Below are 18764 nucleotides of genomic sequence, written 5' to 3' on the forward strand. Positions count from 1 at the left end.
AAACTTGTCTTCAGTTATTACCCAGAAGTATATTCTGCTAAGGCCTTGAAAAAGTGTACATTAAATAGTAGGAGCAACAAAGGAATACTGTAACTTTTATAGAATTGAAACAGCCAGTCACACAAGTCAGGAAGTACTGCAAGACCGAAGGGAATAATTTGGCTAGGATTTTTTTTGCCTTTGACCTTGGTCTATTTGGAGTAACACCCAGACTGACCGTAAGTTGTGGGTGTATTCTTGTGGTTTCTTTCCGGGATCTTATCTATTAGTTTTTTTTCTGCTGCCAACATAAGCTGTGCCCAATTGTGCGCTTTTGTATATGTACGTATTGGGTGGATTTCTGTTGCACTTTTGACCCTTTTAATTAATTGGAGGTTCCAGGAGTCTGACTCCGAAGATGAGTTTGTGGCACTACTGCAGATGGGAGGAGATGCGTACCCTAGAAGGATTCAGGTTACATTGCTTGAGGAAAGCTCCTCCTTTTTTTTTTTTTTTTAACCTTTCCGGCCAGTCTTTCTTTAAAGATTATTAAGTTGCACTATTGTTTAGTATTAGGAAATGTGAAGAAATGTTTTCCCCATTTCATTCTTTACTCATCTTCTGAAGCATTCTCTTTCTAAGTACCAAATAATCTTTGATTTTTCTGTAACCTGCACAACTACCACTGGCTGGCCTGTCCAGAGGGAAATGTTGATGGTGGTGCTGCTCTGTAGCTTGTGTGCTGTGTGCAATGAAAGAGAAAAGCAATATTTCATAGATCACATTAATAGGAGCCCCTATTCTTTCCCCAGTAGCAACTGATGGGGAGTGGTTTTGGGGAGAGCTTTCTGTTTTGATCACGAAAGACATACGAATGGCCATACTGGGTCAAACCAATGGTCCTTCCAGCCCAGTATCCTGTCTTCTGACAGTGGCCCGGGCCAGATGCTTCAGAGGGAATGAACAAAACAGGGCAGTTTTTCTGTGATCCAGCTTCTGGCAGTTAGAATAGGGCAATCTGAGCCCTATTTTAGCCTAAATCCATACCTGGCTACATTGATGATCCCAGCTATGGCAGTGAGTGGGGTACAGTTAGTTGCATACATTACTGTCAAAAATATTGATGTCTTGTATTAGGGATGCAGAAATGCACACTCTTTTCCCTTATGTGACCTTTCCTTGCTCCTGTTCAGCAATAACTGTCTAAGCCAGTGATGGGCAATCTACAGCCCGTCAGAGTAATCCGCTGGTGGGCCGCGAGACAGTGTTTACATTGACCGTCCGCAGGCAGGGCCACCCCCAGCTCCCAGTGGCCATGGTTTGCCGTTCCCAGCCAATGAGAGCTGCGGGAAGCAGCGTGGGCCCCAGGGACGTGCTGGCTGCCACTTCCCACAGCTCCCATTGGCCAGGAACAGCGAGCTGCGGGCGGCTCTGCCTGCGGATGGTCAATGTAAACACTTGTCTCATGGCCCGCCAGCGGATTACCCTGATGGGCCACAGGTTGCCCACCACTGGTCTAAGCACATGTATGTTTCCTGGTGATCCCTGCTGTGCTTTCTTTTCCTCTTTCTTCTGAAGCAGTCCCCTTTTGATCCTTAGGCTTGGATGAATCAGAAGGTGGATAAACTTGGCTAGATTGAGAATACTGGCTTCGTGTCCCTGCCTATGGCAGCACGGTACCAAAGGCTATGAAGTGGGATGTAGATAAAGGCAGGCCGGAGTGCCCTGTAGAGCAGAACAGTGCTACCTTAATGTGAAATCTAAATAGGACATTTCCTGGGAAGAGAAATGACTCTCTTGGAGTCCTGGGGCTGACTGAGTCACTCCAATTGGAGAGATTGTTCTCTACGCTTTCCTTGGCACTTCAGGGATCAGAGCATCATTGTAAGAACTGGTTTTACAGTGGTCTTGTTCTAGTAGGCTTAGATGTTCTCATGAAGGGGATTGTTCATAGACAAAGGGGGGTTCCATATTAAATCACCATGGCCCTCTGATTTATATTGCAAATGTATATTGTACCTACTGGCACCTTAGGCATGTTTATAAAAAAAATCCCTCTGTGTATTAGGTCCTAGAATTGACACGTCAGACTCTCCAAAAGCAAAACAAAAAGCTTCCCACCCATCTTTGAAAATCAGTTCCTCCCACTGTATCCCATGTGTGCAAAAGTCTGATTGAAGATGTAGGATTTGCAGCATGTCCTGACTGTCAGCCAACTCCAGCTCTATCAGATGAGTTGGAGAAGTGAATCTGAGAAAGGCCTTTTGCTGAAAATGCTTTTCCACAGTAAGCCCTCAAGACATAAACTGTAGATTGTCAACTTGAGTCTTCCAGCTGATTTCAGTTCCCAGCATGAAGCATTTATAAAACAGCTAGGACCCAAAACATACTAGGCTTTATAGTTTAAACCTAAAATCTTGAATTGTACCGAAAAACTAGTCAAAAGCTAGCACAGTTTATGAAGTACAAGTGTAATATGCTCCATGCATGAAACACTAAGTAGGGTAGCCCCAAGAATAGCTCACTGCCGTAATCTAATATGAAGGTGAGAGAGGTGTGGATAGCTGTAGCAATGTGCTTATAAAGTGCAGATGGATAAGAACATGCTCAGATACTACTGTTTCCTGGAATTCCAGAAGTAACTCAAGGTTCAGTAGGATCCGCAGGCTGTGACCCTTAATAAAAAGCAGATGTATCCCTTCTCTCATGAGAACCAATATTGCCTCTGCCATCTGACTGCTTCCCTTGTCCAGTCAGCATCACTCCTGTCTTATCTGGACTGAGCCACAGCCAGTTAGCTCTGATTCAGGCTCTAGTCTCAGACAGGCATTGGGAAAGTCGAGAGAGCACCATTTGGGGGCATGAAACGGAGATACGGAGCTGAGTGGTGTCCACATGCAACAGTAACTCAGCTGCGTGTGTGTATAAATCATGACAGTTCCCTAATTACATGATTACAAGTGATGGTATTTCTCAAATGAAATATAAACCATGAAACCACATTTTTCTATAAACATTACAGACCCATCTTGCAATACTCTGTTCTCTTCGGTGTATGCCAGCTATGCCAGGTTGGCCATGAAAATTGGGAACAAGAAGCAATACACCACTCTTATTACAGAGTAAATATAAAATAGCAAAAATTTCCAGCCAAGTCCCTCCCTCCCTCCCCCCCAATAGGTAAGGTGGAAGGCAAAAATATTTCAAATATGTATAAACTTTCAAGAATGTTAGTGTTAAATAGGAAATTCAGAGTTAAAGATATAATTTTATAGTTAACCACAGCCACTTAAAACATCAATCACAATTTTAATTCTGTCCCATTTGAGCTAACAAATGCCAAACTCCGACTAGGGAGATTGGGGGGAGGGGTGGAAGCATTCAGGTACTGTGGCAATGATGTAAAAACCTCAAATGAATAGAACATTTTATTACTGTAACCAGTCCTCAGGAGGTGCTAATAAGTTAGCTGTAATGCTGCAGTAGAAACTGACTTATTTCAAAATGCTCTGCATTGTAGACATTGAAATTACTAGGTTTATCAATTATGACTCTGTTCACTATGTAGTGAAAAGCATTTTAAATTCAAAATTGTGCTCTGTTCCTCTTTTTTAAGAGTTAGGAGTTCAAATGGGGACGTATGGCATATACTTAATTAAATTACGTACACTTTATATAAGGTATCTAAGGATACCTTACATTATTAAAGCCATTTTCAAAGCATGTGGTTTGAGTACATAAATGCTTGGGTAAAGTCATAGGTCAAGATGGAAATAGACGAAGGTGCTGTTCCTCTGTTTGTTACATACAGACTTTATTGTGCTTGTATTTATCGACTGAAAACTACTTAAAAATAACCTTCCAGGCAAGATGTGCGTGAGCAAGAGTTGGACAGTTGGTCCATAAATCAAGCTGAGTGTTGTCACCAGCACTCTTAACTGACTTCTTAATTTAAAAATGCATAATTTCTGGAAATGAACTGTTTCCTGTTTCGAAAGCCAGGAGAGGAGCCCTGATCAAGCAGTCCTTAAAAGGAGGTCATTGCAGGCATATGTGAAACCATCAGTAACTGGTCATAAATCATCTGCTAACCACAGTTCGTATGCACCAGCATTTGGAAAGGAGTCCTGATGCTATAAACCTATGGCCTGCCAAAAGGAGTCCCACTTATATGAACCCCCTGTAGGCCCTAAGAATCAGGGGCCCCTCTCCTAAAGAGCCTAGGAGTGGAGCCACATCCCTGTCAACTTCCTAAGGGCCACTGGCCTGGGGCTGTCCTAAGATCTGCAGGAAAGGAAGATGTATGGGGTTTGCAGGAGACTTGAAGGTGATCAAAATCCAGTGGAAGAACTTCCCCCTACCTTGACTCTTGCTGTTGTCTGGTTTCTCTGGAGCAGGTCATGTGAAGAACTTCTTCCTCGCCCTCCTTGCTGCCTTCTAATCCTCCACAGAGTTGGTGGGCTGTCTCCCATTTCTCTGTGATTTTTCCCTCCCCTTTACTCCCCCTGAGTCTTGCTCTTCAGCCACCTGACACGTGGTGGTTGAGGAGCCTAAGTAGGCTCATTGGATGGGCTCAGTAAGGGTTTTTAGGGTGGAGATTGTGGTGCCAGGGAATGAAGAACCTCTTCCCTGCTGCCCCCTCTCTATTCTCTGGACCCCATGCAAGAGTGGGGGAAGCAGAACTGTGACCAAGAGGACAAGGTGAGGGCTGGGGCAGAAAGGGAGGCAAGGAAAGAGATCATTCAGGCTCCCTGCCTGAGGCCCAGGAAGTGGCAGGAAGGTGATAGTCCCCTTCTGTGCTGCTTCCCCTTCCTCCTCAGATCTCCCAAAGCCCCCTTGGTAGACCTTATAGTAATGATACTCAGACATCAGTGGTAAAAGCATCCTGATTGGTTAATAACTTAGGTTGGTTATTAATTAAATCTCACTTTGTTTTAACATCATATGCTGCAAAGAGCGCCATGAGACATATTAAAGAGCCACTTGTGGCTTGCGAGCCACAGTGTGAGTATCACTGCCTTATAGGAGGGGACTGGGCAAGCACAGAGTGCCTGGGGGACAGCCTACCTAAGGGGAGTCCCCATCCCCATCTTGCTTACCTTCTTACTTGCAGAAGAGCCAGGAAGTGGGCAAACCCCTATCCCTCTCTTCCCGCCCAAGCCTGACTCTTGCTGCTTTCAGGCTTGGTCTGTTGAACTTCTGCTGAGCCCTACCACACCCGAATTGATGTGCCATCTACCATTATTACTTGTTATTTAACCAGGTCCTGGGCACTAGATCTCAGCTAGGCAAGTCCAGCAAACTAGGTTTTCTCTTCTTTCCATTTTCTGGCTACAGAGTGGCGAAATAGTTAGATGATTCTAATTCATCCTCTACTCCTAGTGTATCAACCCCTTGTCTGATTTACTTAAATTTGATAGAATAATTCTATGCATTTCCGACCTAACCTGCCAAAATAGGTTTTCTTACAATGGAAACTCAGTTCCAACTTAAACTGTGGTATGCCCACTGCTGCCTAGAATAGGCATTCAGAATCCAATTGCACCGGTAACTATTTTAATAACTACATTACTGTCCATGGGATTTCATTGTATTCCCTCTTACTGTTAACAAACTGTTACTGCTTAATGTGATCACATACTTTACACTTAGAAACGATGACAAGTTAAAATGCCAGTTTATGGAAACATTCAGCTTTCAAACTTGTACTCTTCTAATTAGGAATATCAAAGTTCAAATCTGTGACATATAAATAAAAGCATTGGAAATTAATTGTTTCACAGCACATCCTATATTTGGAGAAAACAGTAGTATTTTAAGTTTATTAAGATTAAAATAGCTTGACAGGTCCCATGAAAACTACAAAGTGGATGCATTTCTACTTAAATGACACTACAAAAAAACCCCATTATAATAAAAGGCACTTACTGCAACTCTGCATGTGTTCCTTTGAGATACTAATGATCGTGTACGTTGCTGAACACTTCTTGCAAGGGGTCCTAGTGCTTTCAACCCTCCCTGGGCTTCATCCTGCTCCCATTGAAGTCAGTGACCAAACTCCTGTTGACTTCAATACAAGTAGGCTTAAACACATTGACTCCAATGGGAGCTGAGGATGCTCAGTTGTATTGGACCATTATGACAACCAAGTTAATGTAAGTATAAAGAAGTCAAATTCAGATATGCAGTTATATATTGTCTTTAGCTTATAAACTCTTCGGGGCAGGGACTGTCTTTTACTATGTTTGTTCAATGCCTAGCACAACGGCATACTCAAGGCTGCTAGGTACTACAACAATATAAATAATATAGTGTATCAAAGTCTGTAGAAATGATGGTATGGAAAAATAGAATGCGATTGTATAATTAGACTGTGTTTTAATGTGCATGCATAAGGGGGCAGAGACTTGGCTGTGCATGCAACCACAATTTTGGCATCTCCTGACTTTTTTGAGCACCTAACTGCAATCCTAATATTCTCAAATTTTGTTGTAAGGAATATCTAATTCCATGCTCACCCAGACCACTGCTAACACTATATTCCTTTTCTGTTCCTGCTGATGCTTTATGTAGCATTGCATCGTGATCTACTTTGTACAGTGCTGATTTTAAAGTTGTCATACACAGTTTCTCATTTCGTGCACTGTTTACTCATTGGGAAAACTGCTGCTTACAGGCAAAACACTCCAAAATGTAATCATGACTAGTATCTTGTTGCTCTCCTGGGGAAGGCAGAAGTATTTATTTCAATTTGGGGGGTACGTGTTGCAGCCTTACTCTAGCTTATTTCCCTGTTGCCCTGTAAAGTTTGCCTTGCACAGCGTGACTGGGTTTGTGTTTAATATGGAGTCATTTTCATTACTGGAAGAAAATTCACTGTAGCAAAAACAGTACTGAACACTGAGCTGACTGCTATTTGCACTTCTGTGTTTTCTTGCCATAATAACCAACAGATACCTTGACTCGTGTGGGTTGACTGACAAATATACTGGTGTTTTGTGGCGAAGGTTAGACAGAAAGCATGCTCGTGCAGAGCAGGTTAATATGGTCTCCCAAACAGCTCAAGGGGTAACGCTTTAGGGATCAATCTTGCTTTGCTTAGAGGGGACGGGCAATGCCAATCTGGAGGCTTTTTCAACTTATAATGTGGGTTGGGGGGGGGGGGGGAGGTTGTACCCTCTCCACTGGAAGGAGCCATAGCTCATGAGATAGATGGAGGATCAATCCCAGCAATCAGAGCTGGAAAGGTATTATTGGGGTCATCCTTTTCCACCCACTTCAGCCAACCTAGGACACTGTTGGAAGTTAAGAGAACCCTGAATTCCTCAAGGAAGGGATGTGAATTGGAGCCCTAATTGCTCTGTCTCGTGGATTGGCCTTCGTGTAACTCCTTTTGTTCTTTGAAATGTAGCTAATACAAAGTTCTTATCTAAACGCAGAAATTTCACCACTTTAACTAAATTGTTTGTAAAATGTACTGATGGAAGCTAAACTGAGAGTTGTAAATTGATGCTTCTGTACAGCTATTTATCTGACTGGTTTTTAAACTGACTTCAGTGAAACCAGTGCAACTTCTGTGTGCAGACCAGGACATAGATATTATGGTGTTGGGTGTTTTAAGTGCCTCAATAAGTAGGACTGTTCTCAAGTGTGTGATCTTTCCCAGTAGTGAACAATATACTTAAGTTTGCAACTCACTTACCTTTATCTACCTCTGGTTTTTGTTTTTTTGTTGGTTTTTGTTTTTTGCCTATAACTTTTTTGATTCTTTGCTCTTGAGCTCAAACTTTCCATGTCTGGGGATTCTGCTCCCCTCATAGATGCAGACCTTTCCAAAATCCTGTCATTAAGGGATATTTAAGATTCAGGCTCCAACAGACTTGGGAAGGAGCGGGGAAATGTAAGGCAAGTCCTCTGCTCTTTATTTATTGTGATTAATTATGTCAAATATGCAACTTCTAACATTCCAATATTAGTTATGACTGATTTAGACAAATAAGTAGAGTACAGGTGAGAAGTCCAGAGGTGGAGGAAGATGTATCGTGGATTTTTTTCCTACATGTAGAAAGCGTGTGGGGGACTTTTTTGTTCTTGTAACCAAACCTCCTTATGCTCTGATCCCAGCTGATCTTGCAAGCTAAGCCAAATCAGGGTAGGACACTACTTCAATGGATCTTCAAGGCAAACCCGTAGTGCTGCAGGAATTGGTGTTGATCCAAAAGGCTGCAATTTTCATTTTGTCGCTGGTGCGGAACCAATGCCCCAGTACTTTGATCTGAAATGGCAATTCCTATAGCAACATAAAACTGAAGCCCTGATCCCTTTAGGGATTTATTCAAACGTAGGGGTACTATCCTTGATGTCCTAGCCACATCTGTCTTGGGTAATTAAGTTCCACCTGTCACAGTTTCTCTGCCGTGTCTATCAGGAATAATGTTCTTCACCTCCTATCCTAAGCTGTTTATGTAACAGTGTGGGCTGTTAAATAGCAGCCTGCACACTACACCAGCAATCGGTAAAGTGTTCTAGGAGTGTGTCTACTCGTTTGTGAAGCATTTTGAAAATCTGCTGGGTTGAAAGGTGCTATATAAATGCAGACAGCTACTTATTGCTTCTGATTTCCTTCCCTCTTTCAGATTATACACTAACAGTGGAGGCGGTGAAACTGAAGCCGTTCTTCGTGGCAGGCCACACCTTTGAGATGACATGCAAGGTGTCTTCCCAAAACATCAAGACCCCGCGTTACTCTGTTCTCATTACAGCAGAAAAGCCACTGATGGACCAGTCAAACCCTCATGGAACCACTCGCATAATCTCCTTGAACCAGGATTCGGTGGTACGACTGGAAGACTGGACAGACCAGACCCGAGTGGATGGTGTGGTCCTGGAGAAGGTTCAGGAGAACGAGTTCCGCTATAGGATGTACCAGACGCAGATGTCTGACGCTGGTCTGTATCGCTGCGTGGTAACTGCCTGGTCCCCAGGCGGCGGGGGCATGTGGCGAGAGGCAGTGAATGGCTTATCCAATCCCATCCAGATAGATTTCCAAACCTCAGGTCAGTACAGAATTCAATGTGTATGTGCTTTGGGAGGGAGCTGAGTGCTGCACGGTGCTTGTGCCAGTGTCACTAACCTCTGAGGTCATTGCTGCTATTCCTTAGCTCATGCTGAGATGGGTCTGGTTGCTAGAATGTTACGTATCTCCACTCCCCAGGCACTTCTCTGCTGTTCATTGTGTCTGGTTATATCTTGGAATACTTTAAATGAACTGGGTCTGACCTTGGAGTCCTGGCCCACATTCCTTCCTTCGCTAATACAGGCTTGAAAGTCTCTCATGGCATGACCTATCTCTGAGTGAAGAATGGCTACTACGCTTGCCAGCTCAGTCACTATATTACTGGTATATAACGATTGCTTTGGGAGAGCTTTAATGCTAAAAAGCCACGGAGAATCCTATTTCTGTTCTAAAGCAAACTTAATTAGTTTGGAGTAAAATTGCCCAAGTGCATTTCCTATCAATATAATTGCAAAAAATCCAGGAAATTGCCAGTTAAGCCAACTTTAACATTGCAGCAGCCTCTGCTTGCATGCCCCACTACCCAAACATCTTAAAACCCAATCGTACTTGGACTCCAAAGTGTGACATGGTATTTTGAATTTCAGCAAATACACAACTGCAGTGCATACATCTGTTCTTCAGAATTGCACTCAAACTCTCAACCTTAGCTGCAACATCAACTAGGGTACGTCTTCAATACCCGCTGTATCGGCGGGTAGCAATCGATTTATCCGGGATTGATATATCGCGTCTCATTAAGACATGATATATCGATCCCCGAACGCGCTCACTGTCGACTCCGGAACTCCACCAGAGCGAGCGGCGGTAGCGCAGTTGACGGGGGAGCCGCGGCCATCGATCCCGCGCTGTGTGGACCCCAGGTAATTCGATCTAAGATACTTCGACTTCAGCTACACCATTCCCGTAGCTGAAGTTGCGTATCTTAGATCGATCCCCCCCCAGTGTAGACCAGCCCCTAGATTAAGCTATTTCCAATAGATGGATGTTGTGTGTACTTGTGTGTGTGACTGAGGCATCAGGTAGGTGCATTTCTGATTTGTTATATGTTGCATTCAGTGACTTTTTTTTATGGTGCTGAACCGTCTGGGAGGGTTTCGAGTGGTTATACAAGAGCTGAGGCTGCTCTGGATATTGATGTTGGCTTAACTGGCGATTTCTTGGATTTTTAGTGATTACATATTTCAAATTCCCCAAGAGCATTTCCATCAAAGTTAACGGCTCCATGGGCAAATTGACCAGTTTTCTTTTTTTTTAATGTATCAATGCAGTTAGCAACTTCATTTTTATCTCTATTCCCGTTCCCCACGTGTTCCTTCCCCTTGCACCGTCTCACTTCTTCTCTGTGGCCCCACGCACAGCCCAGAGTCACATTATGTATCTGAAGCTTTGGGGGGAAGAGGAATTCTGGGTTTGAGAGGACAGAGGTTTGCACAAACTGGGATCTGTTAATTTCCAGTTGGCCAAATAGTAATGAAATGATCCTCAACCAGCCAGTATCTAAAACTGAAACATCTTGTGGCAAGGGCCACGGGCTAAGCCTTAAGCAGTCATTATAAAGCAGTCCTCCATTGCAACTGTGCAGGGCTCTGACGCTGTCAGAAACTAGCCTACTGAAAGTGCACCTGACCTGAAAAGGTGAGCCTTCCCCCCTCCCCGAGAAGGGGGTCACTAAAACGACTCTTTTGAATGTATTCATATGGTGTCACTTTGTATTCATGCTAAACAGTTTAAGAACAAGGCACTCCATTAATATCTGCAGTTTGGAGGAAAACCTGTGAGCTATGTAAGGGATGGGTCTGTTTGTTGCATTGCCATCTTTCCTAGCCAGCCTTCCACCCCCCCTTCAAAAGAGAATCTTATTTCCCTTTTCAGTCCTTTCAAGAGAAAAAAAGGCTGTTTCCCAAAATAAATCTGGTAAATAGCAAAGGCTGACTTAAAATTTTCACATTCGCGATTCAAGTTTCATGGCACATGAACAGATTTCACAGTCTCATCCGGTTCTGATTGTAATATCATCTGCACTGGCCTTCAGATGAATAGCAAAGGTAGGGAGAAATTAAAAAGCATAGTTTGAGGAGAAATGTTTCGACTAAGATTTGAAGGTACCTCACCAGCCTCAGACAGAAGGTGCCCAATAACAGTAAAGGTGCTTATGCAAATTAATTTACCCGTATATCTCTTTCATGTCAGACAGGAGGTGGTATCCCTGTTTTACTATGAGAAAATAGGTACAGTGTCGGGGTGCTGGAACAATTTGTATAGGGGGGTGCTGAGAGCCATTAAACCAAACTGTAAACCCTGTATCTAATGGAAACCACTTCACGCCACGGAGTGCGGCAGCACCCCTAGTTCCAGCACCTACGCACAGAGTTTGACTTGATTGAGGTCCAAGTCGAGAGGCGGAAAGGTAAGGTAGGCTGTTCTACATGGCAGACTCTGCAGAGGGGAAGGCACTCATGAAGACTGTGTGAAGGGAACAAAAGCCAATGGGTGGGGAGTAGTGAGATGAGGTCCTTGACATAGGCTGGAACAAGTCCATGAAGGATTGAAAAAGCTAGAAAGTGCCACTTTGCAGTAAATCCTGAACTGAGTGGAGGCCTGATGGGCGTGAGCTCTGACGTGCTCCAAACGATGCTTCCACCTTCTGCTCGGTAATAGTGCTGCCTCACCCTCTGGAATTCCTGACCATTTAGAAGGGTCACTGCTGACCAGCAAGGCATTTTAGCTGCTGCTGCTGGTTTACAATCAGGTTATTTATCTAAACAATTAACAACTGTAGTGTTCCAGTCTTCTCCAATTTGACAAGCTCAAACTATGGCAGTATCCTGAGTCCACGTTTTGGGGGTAAGGTGCGGGGGTGGGGAATAAATAAGAAAATAGAGAAACTCTCTCAGCAAAGGAAGTCCTTAATGAGTGTTACGTGAAAGCTTTTAGTGGTTGTAGGAATATCCTTCTGTGTCTTTATTGATTTCTGTCTGGAGCTGGGGGACTTGTTGGATTGGAAGTGCTTTCCTCTAACCTGGCTTCCTCCCAGATCTGTTTTGTCCACGCCTGGCTGTGTTTCAAGGAAAGCTTTTTTTATTGCACATGCACCTTGTGAAACGTGACCTGTTTGAATGGCAGGAGGCCTGTAAGATTTTTATATACAAGCTGGAGACTGCACACGCAAACTCCAGTATTTCCCACCAATAATAATCTTGAAATGTGGCATTGTTATGAAAAGTTTTCCAATGAATATTTGTGGGAAAATGTCTCCCTCCAGATTTTTTGCAGTGGTGGCACAACTTGCTGGCTCCAGGCAGAGGCCACCTTGTTTCTTTGCTCAGTGCTGAATAAAGAAGAATTTACTGCAGTAAATTCATGGTCTGAAACTTAAAGGAAAAATCTACTTGAAATTTCATTAATTGAAACATGTGATAAATCTATACTTCTAATTTATGTGATTCTGAAATATGGGGGGGAGAAGCAGAGGGGAACTACTAGGTATAGTCTACGGCAGAGGTTGGCAACCTTTGGCACGCGGCTCGCCAGGGTAAGCACCCTGGGGGGCCGGGCCGGTTTTTTTACCTGCTGCATCCGCAGGTTCGGCCGATCGCGGCTCCCACTGGCCGCGGTTCACCGCTCCAGGCCAACGGGGGCTGCGGGAAGTGGCGCAGGCCGAGGGATATGCTGGCCGCAGCTTCCCGCAGCCCCCATTGGCCTGGAGGAGCCACAATCCACCCAACCTGCGGACGCAGCAGGTAAACAAACCGGCCAGGCCCACCAGGGTGCTTACCCTGGCGAGCCACGTTCCAAAGGTTGCTGACCCCTGGTCTATGTACTCCCAAAACCTGAGTCGATTGAAGATTGTTCCCTAGTGGATAGCTTCATAGATTTTTATGGCCAGAAAGGACCATTGTGATCATCTAGTTTAACCTCCTGCATAACCTGCCACAGGACTTGTTTTAATTCCTGCTGCAAGTCCAATAGCATTGATTGTGATTGAATTAAAGCCTATCTTCTAGAAAAACATCCAGTCTTGATTTAAAGATTTCCAGTGATTCTCCAATGCTTTTTTTTGGGTCTACTTTGAAAAGTATCCTGAAATGGAAGAACTGTCATTTCCTTTGGGAGATTATTCTGCAGTCTAATAGTTCTCACTGGTGGCAAATGTTTCTTGATATCCAGCCTGAAATCTCCTTCTCTTAATTTCATGCCATCACTCCTAGTGACATTTCCTGGCACAACCCTAAGCAGTTCTTCTCCCTCCTTAGTGCCGGCATTCTTCAGATACGTGTACACGTGTCCTCTCTTAATCTGGCCAAACCATGTATCTGTTTAGTTATTTAAGCGCCTCACAAGGTGGTCCCTTTCATAGTGCACACTCCTCCAACCCAAAGCTCATGATCCTTCCTAGCCCTCCTTCGGACCAGGCTTCTTAATAATTAGAACTACTTGTAACATGTTGAATACTTTCCACCTCGGTATAAGCCGTGCATGCTAGGTGATGTTAGAGCTGCTCCTTGATACAGTGAAACACCCTTGCTAGACCAGTGCCCCAATTCTCTCTAACCTAAAGGATTTGTTGTTAACCCACTTGGAGAAATTCTCCGGGTCCTTTGAGGGCAAAGGTCTATTTGGCAACTGAAAGGTGCTAAATCAACAACAACCCTGGAGACTGGTGACTACTAAGACTCTGAGCAATGTTAACTTCTTATTCCACGATAGGTCTTTTTCACTGCACTCACAGGGGATCACCACTAAGAGAGAGGAGTGTTCACTTTCCCATAGCCCTTTCCATCCCCTTGCTGAGCTGGGTAACAAAGGTCTAATTAGCACTTAACTGCATGTGTGGTTTTTGTGACGTGGACCCCTATCTGCTAGGCCTCAGACTGGGATGAAAACATTCATTTCACACAGGTCATTGTACAGCCATCAGATAGTAATGGGTTCATTCTTCTTCCTAGCTGGGCCACAGTTGAGCCAGTGACCTTGACATGAAAAGCTTCCTACTCGTGTACCCAGAGGCACCCCAGTCACCCTGCAATTCAGGTGGCTTATCCCATAGAGTTAAATTCTTTTCCATAATCCCCCCAGGTACTATTTAGAATGGCTTCTCCCACAGCATGGTTACACAGAGATCCAATACAGTATTTCTGTTCCATAGAAGTGATTTGGTTGTGTGTGGGGGGGCGGGGGTGAGTTGTAATGTGCTTCTGTAAAGTAAGATGTGAGAGAGATAAGAATCGAGCTTGGCTTCACTCTGCTGGCTGCCTCCAGAGAAACCCCAGCAAAGGGTGAAAGCTGGTGAGAGTCAGAAACAAAAGGGAATTTAAGAAGCTTCTTGGTGTAATCTTCAACTCTGGATTACATCTGTGAATGAGCTCATTACACAGCAATGTTTTATCACTTGTTTTGGAAGGAGCAAAGATAAACCAAGAACTGTTGAAATGTGAGCTGCGTATTTGTTGTTAAACTTGTGATTAAAATAAAACTGTGCCCTCTGCTAACCCGGAGATCTAACTTCTCCTTTCCTTCTCTTTCTGCATCACACACTTGATCAAATATATTTGTCTTAATCAGGGAAGTGAATGAAGAGCAATACAGCAGAAACTCCCTGGCAAGAAATCCCTGTATTTTCTACCCTTTATTAGTGGGTAGAAAGCTGTTTAGTCATCATAGTTTTTTTCCCCTCGTCAATTTGTAGTTGGGACTGTAAACCACAGATTAAAGTACAGAGGGTTCTTTCCAGTAATAACTATTATGAAATTTGGGATGGTGCTGGTTAGGGAAATCTATATAGAAAGAATAAAGGCAGTGGGGGAGGTTGAGAGAAGAAGGAGTTTATTACTTGGAGAAGAGCAGATTATGGTCTCTTCAGTACAGTAGTGGATGGCTTAGTGCCAGGGCAGTTATGAGTAATATTTTTGAATAGAGAGAATTTGCAGATTGCATCAATTTTTCCTCACATGGTTTATGGCACTGCCTGATTTCAAGTAGAAAAGGCACACTACAATGATTGCTGTCTGGCTATTGAGGAAGAGAGTATGTGACAGAATTCCTTGTTTGTACTTCTGATTCTGAGTCCCAGTTACCTTGGGCAAGTTACTTAACTTCTCTGTCCCCCACTTTTCCCATCTATAAAATAGGGATAATACTTGTCTACATGAAGCTAAATTTGATTTTTGTATAGTGCTTTGAGAACACAGTCTAAAATGCAGTATAGAAGGCCAGAAGTTAAGGTTGCCATCTTCCATTATAAATCCTTTTTCCCATTACTTCTAACTTTCTGAAACATTTATTTTCTGCGCTTTACTTGGTCTTGATCCAGCGATCTAGAAAGATTGATTGCTATCAATTCAGCTGTTTTTATTTTAAATTCTGTGTATGAGTCTTTAAAAATAAAAGGAAAACAATCCTTAAACTCAGAGGTTTTGTGCAAGTATAACTCAATCAACTAAGCCAATTTTGTTCAAGCCTGGCTTCTTGTGTAGATGCCTTTTGAGCTCTAAGGAATAAACCAAGCTTGATGTCGTTTGCACCATTAGCTTTTTTCAGTGTATCCACAGAAGAAATTGCTGAAACTTTTTAAAAAAATCTAAAGCTAAGTCACTTCAAACTGCTAGGCACTGAGATGTACTCTATTTTTTGGATTGAACTAAACTCTCTGGCCCAGAATTTTGGCCAGGAGAGTTAACCAGCAGTGGCATTCAGAAGGAATTAAACCAAATAAATCCTGGTCCTGGAATTTACAAATTCCCATTTAGCAACTTTTACTCTTGGTTGTTTTTTAAATTATGCTTAACCTCATTTCTCCCTTACCCCCTTCCACTCCCAAAATCAAGGTGGTGTAATGTTGGACTTGAGTAATCAGTCTTTCAGAAATGAAGAACTGTGGTTGAAAGATCTATTTTAACTTAGTCATTATTATGTTTATAGCTTTTTAGTATAACAACTTTTTAACCTTTACAACCATAATATAGTAGAATAAAAACAGGTATTTATTATTACCTGAGTACGTACCACAGTTTACTGTCTGAGTTCGATCTTGGTTTGATTTTTAAGTTTCAGTGAGATTTATAAAATGTCAACTTAATTTCAAAACTAGGGAACCAGTTTTCCTCTAAGAATGCTTGTCTGTAAAGTTTATGTTCAAACTTTTTCATTGGATTTCTTAGCTTGAGTCAAAGCTAAATTGGCTTAGACCTTGATTTTTCCAAACTTGAGGTCATTCAGCTTTAAATGTTCCAGACTTTAAACCTACCGAATAATATTTTCAAACTTGGCTTGATTTAGGTCTCAATGAGATCTATAAAACAAGTCATGTGATTTGTCTGTACTGTAACTGAAATTTCTGTTTGTAGTTTATAATAGTGACTGTCCATATTTTAAAGTATTAAGTACAGGCAACAGGGTTAAGCTGGAGCATGAGGTAAAACCAACCTGATTTGCACCAATGTCCCAGAAGTCTTTACTGTTGCTCATTAAACTTGGGTGCCCTGTGCTAAGAGGCATGCCTGAAAGCTGCATACTGTTGCACTGATGCCAGTGCTTGCCAAGATGCTTTTCTTAGAGCCCTCAGAAAGAAAATGCCCAGCTAGCGGGTTTTTTGCTATGTATGCTTTAGCTGACAGATTACAACTTTGTTTTTCTGTGGGAGTGGTTCACTGCTCATTCCTGCTCATCTCTTCCTATTAGCTTTAACTGAAGTCAGGGCAACTGGTTTAAACAGGGAAACATAAATCAAGGCAATAGCATTCTGAATGAAAATAAAGATTACTTTCAGCTGCCTTTTTTTTTTTCTTTTTTTTTAAAGGAATGGGGAGTTGGTGGCTGCAGGGGACTTTTAGTGAGTTATAGAGCACTTCACAGCTAGGTCACTAGTACAAATCCTGCCCAAGTGGGTAGTGACCAAAACTTGTTACTTTCTGATAGTGTTTCAGTGGCCTGTGTGAAATAGAGTTGGTCATCTCAGTCCAATTCCTGGTTAAGTGCCCACATCACAAACAATCATAAACATGAGCATTGATTGTCCTCAGGTACTTGCAACTTCTGCAGAGGGACAAAGAATTGAATGAGTCATGAGCTGGTCTCTTCAGGCCAATGGTCAGGCACACACAGTGGTGTGAGAAGTGGGATGGTGCCTCACTGGGAAAGTGCTCCCATCGAAGCCATAATTGTGTGGACAGAGTTTCCCATATTGTCATCCTAGCAGCTTTTACTATAACAAAGCTTGCTTAAAACATTGTTTAAAAGAGGAAGCCCAAGATTTTTAGTCTGTTGGATGAAGAGAGAGAATGGTGACCCCTGAAATGTTTCAGGGCTTTCTGTTGAAGACCAGCACTTCTGACGTAGGATGATGGCATTCTTCCCTCCTCCTACCTTTCTTTGTGCTTCAGGGACAATTTTCCCCAGCGTGGAGATGATTTGCAGGAGTTGTGTACTCTGGAAGGGAACTAATGATTTCCCGCTGGTTACTGTGGTTTACCCAGGGGAAGTGTGATCATTAAATGATGGACATAGGGAAGCAGCTACTCTATTTGTTGCATCAGTATTGCCCTAGAAACTTGGGCATGCTGGTGACAAGCAGGGAGATGCAGCTGATGGTCTGAAAGCAGAAATTCTCTTTTATAAGAGATGAAAAAATTTGATCTGATAATGACCTAAGCACTTTGACTTCTGCTTTTAAGTTCTTTCATGGTAAAGGGTGCTCAGATTCTGCCCAGCTGAGAAGCTGCACTGGCAACTTACTGGGGCCTTGATGGCTGCAATCAATGTCTATAAAATGGAGTAGATCGCAGATGACCTCATCTTTAATATAGAGATGTGATCTGCAGAAACTACAGGTCACAATGTGCGATGTTCTGTGTTGATAACTCTCCCCTCCGCCTACACACACACAGAGTATCAAGGCTATGCTTCTGAAACACTCAGCAGGGGAAAGTGACATTGACAAGGATCAGACAATTCTTCTCTCACTCTGTCTGTCCATGGTCTCTAAGGAAGTATGTACAGGAACGCAGGCTTGATTCTCTTCTCCCTACCAATATAGTGTCAGGATCTGTGGGAATGCAGTGGTTCTCTCCTGACCTGAAGTCAGAGTTCACTCACTGATGCTGAACCGCTGCACTTGCTTACTGTAAAATGGAGTGCATATAAAACAGGATACAGTGATTATGGTGCCATTCAAATTCAGTCTACACTGCAGCACATTAGACTCTGGGAGGGCAGTGGTACTGCAAGCAAACATGGCAATCTCATGCATTGAGACTTTGATGTTTTATAAATCTAAATAAAATCAAACGAAGGGATGCTGGCCTTAATGTGATGGTTAACACTGACTTTGTAACAAGTGTGTTAGCATCTTTAATTTCTAGCTGCACAGCTCACTGAAGACTAACAGGAAAGAGCTTAATTTGTTTTATTTGAAGGATGAACGTTATAACACCTCTAATGACAGTGAGATTGCTGGCTATCTTTGGAAACAATTTGAATTTTCATAGGAAGATCTTGGACAGAGTCTGAGGAAGTGGTTGTGCTAATATTCCTTCCCCTTTCCTTGTGGGAGGGAGGGCTCAACATGTTAACTTTTTAAATGTGTGTGTATTATAATGCATTTATAAGGCACCCATCACCATAGCATCTGAACTTTATAATATTCTGGGTCTCTTATTTCCATAAATATGTTCTAGCAGACTCTTCAAGTCTCAAGCAATAGTTCATAAAA

General features: G+C 42.9%; 1 protein-coding gene across 4 annotated transcripts in view; it reads left to right on the plus strand.

Annotated features, from left to right (window-relative positions):
• Nucleotides 1-18764, plus strand: part of PTGFRN (prostaglandin F2 receptor inhibitor) — a 144702-nt gene that overhangs the window by 104974 nt on the left and 20964 nt on the right. For all 4 annotated transcript variants that reach the window (XM_065575230.1, XM_065575221.1, XM_005310169.4 and 1 more), the window contains one exon: nucleotides 8616-9035. In XM_065575230.1, coding sequence (XP_065431302.1) covers nucleotides 8616-9035 — 420 coding nt within the window. The remainder of the gene's footprint in view (nucleotides 1-8615; nucleotides 9036-18764) is intronic.

Source organism: Chrysemys picta, chromosome 1 (genome assembly GCF_011386835.1).
Source record: "Chrysemys picta bellii isolate R12L10 chromosome 1, ASM1138683v2, whole genome shotgun sequence".
In the NCBI taxonomy this organism is placed as follows: Eukaryota; Metazoa; Chordata; order Testudines; family Emydidae; genus Chrysemys; species Chrysemys picta.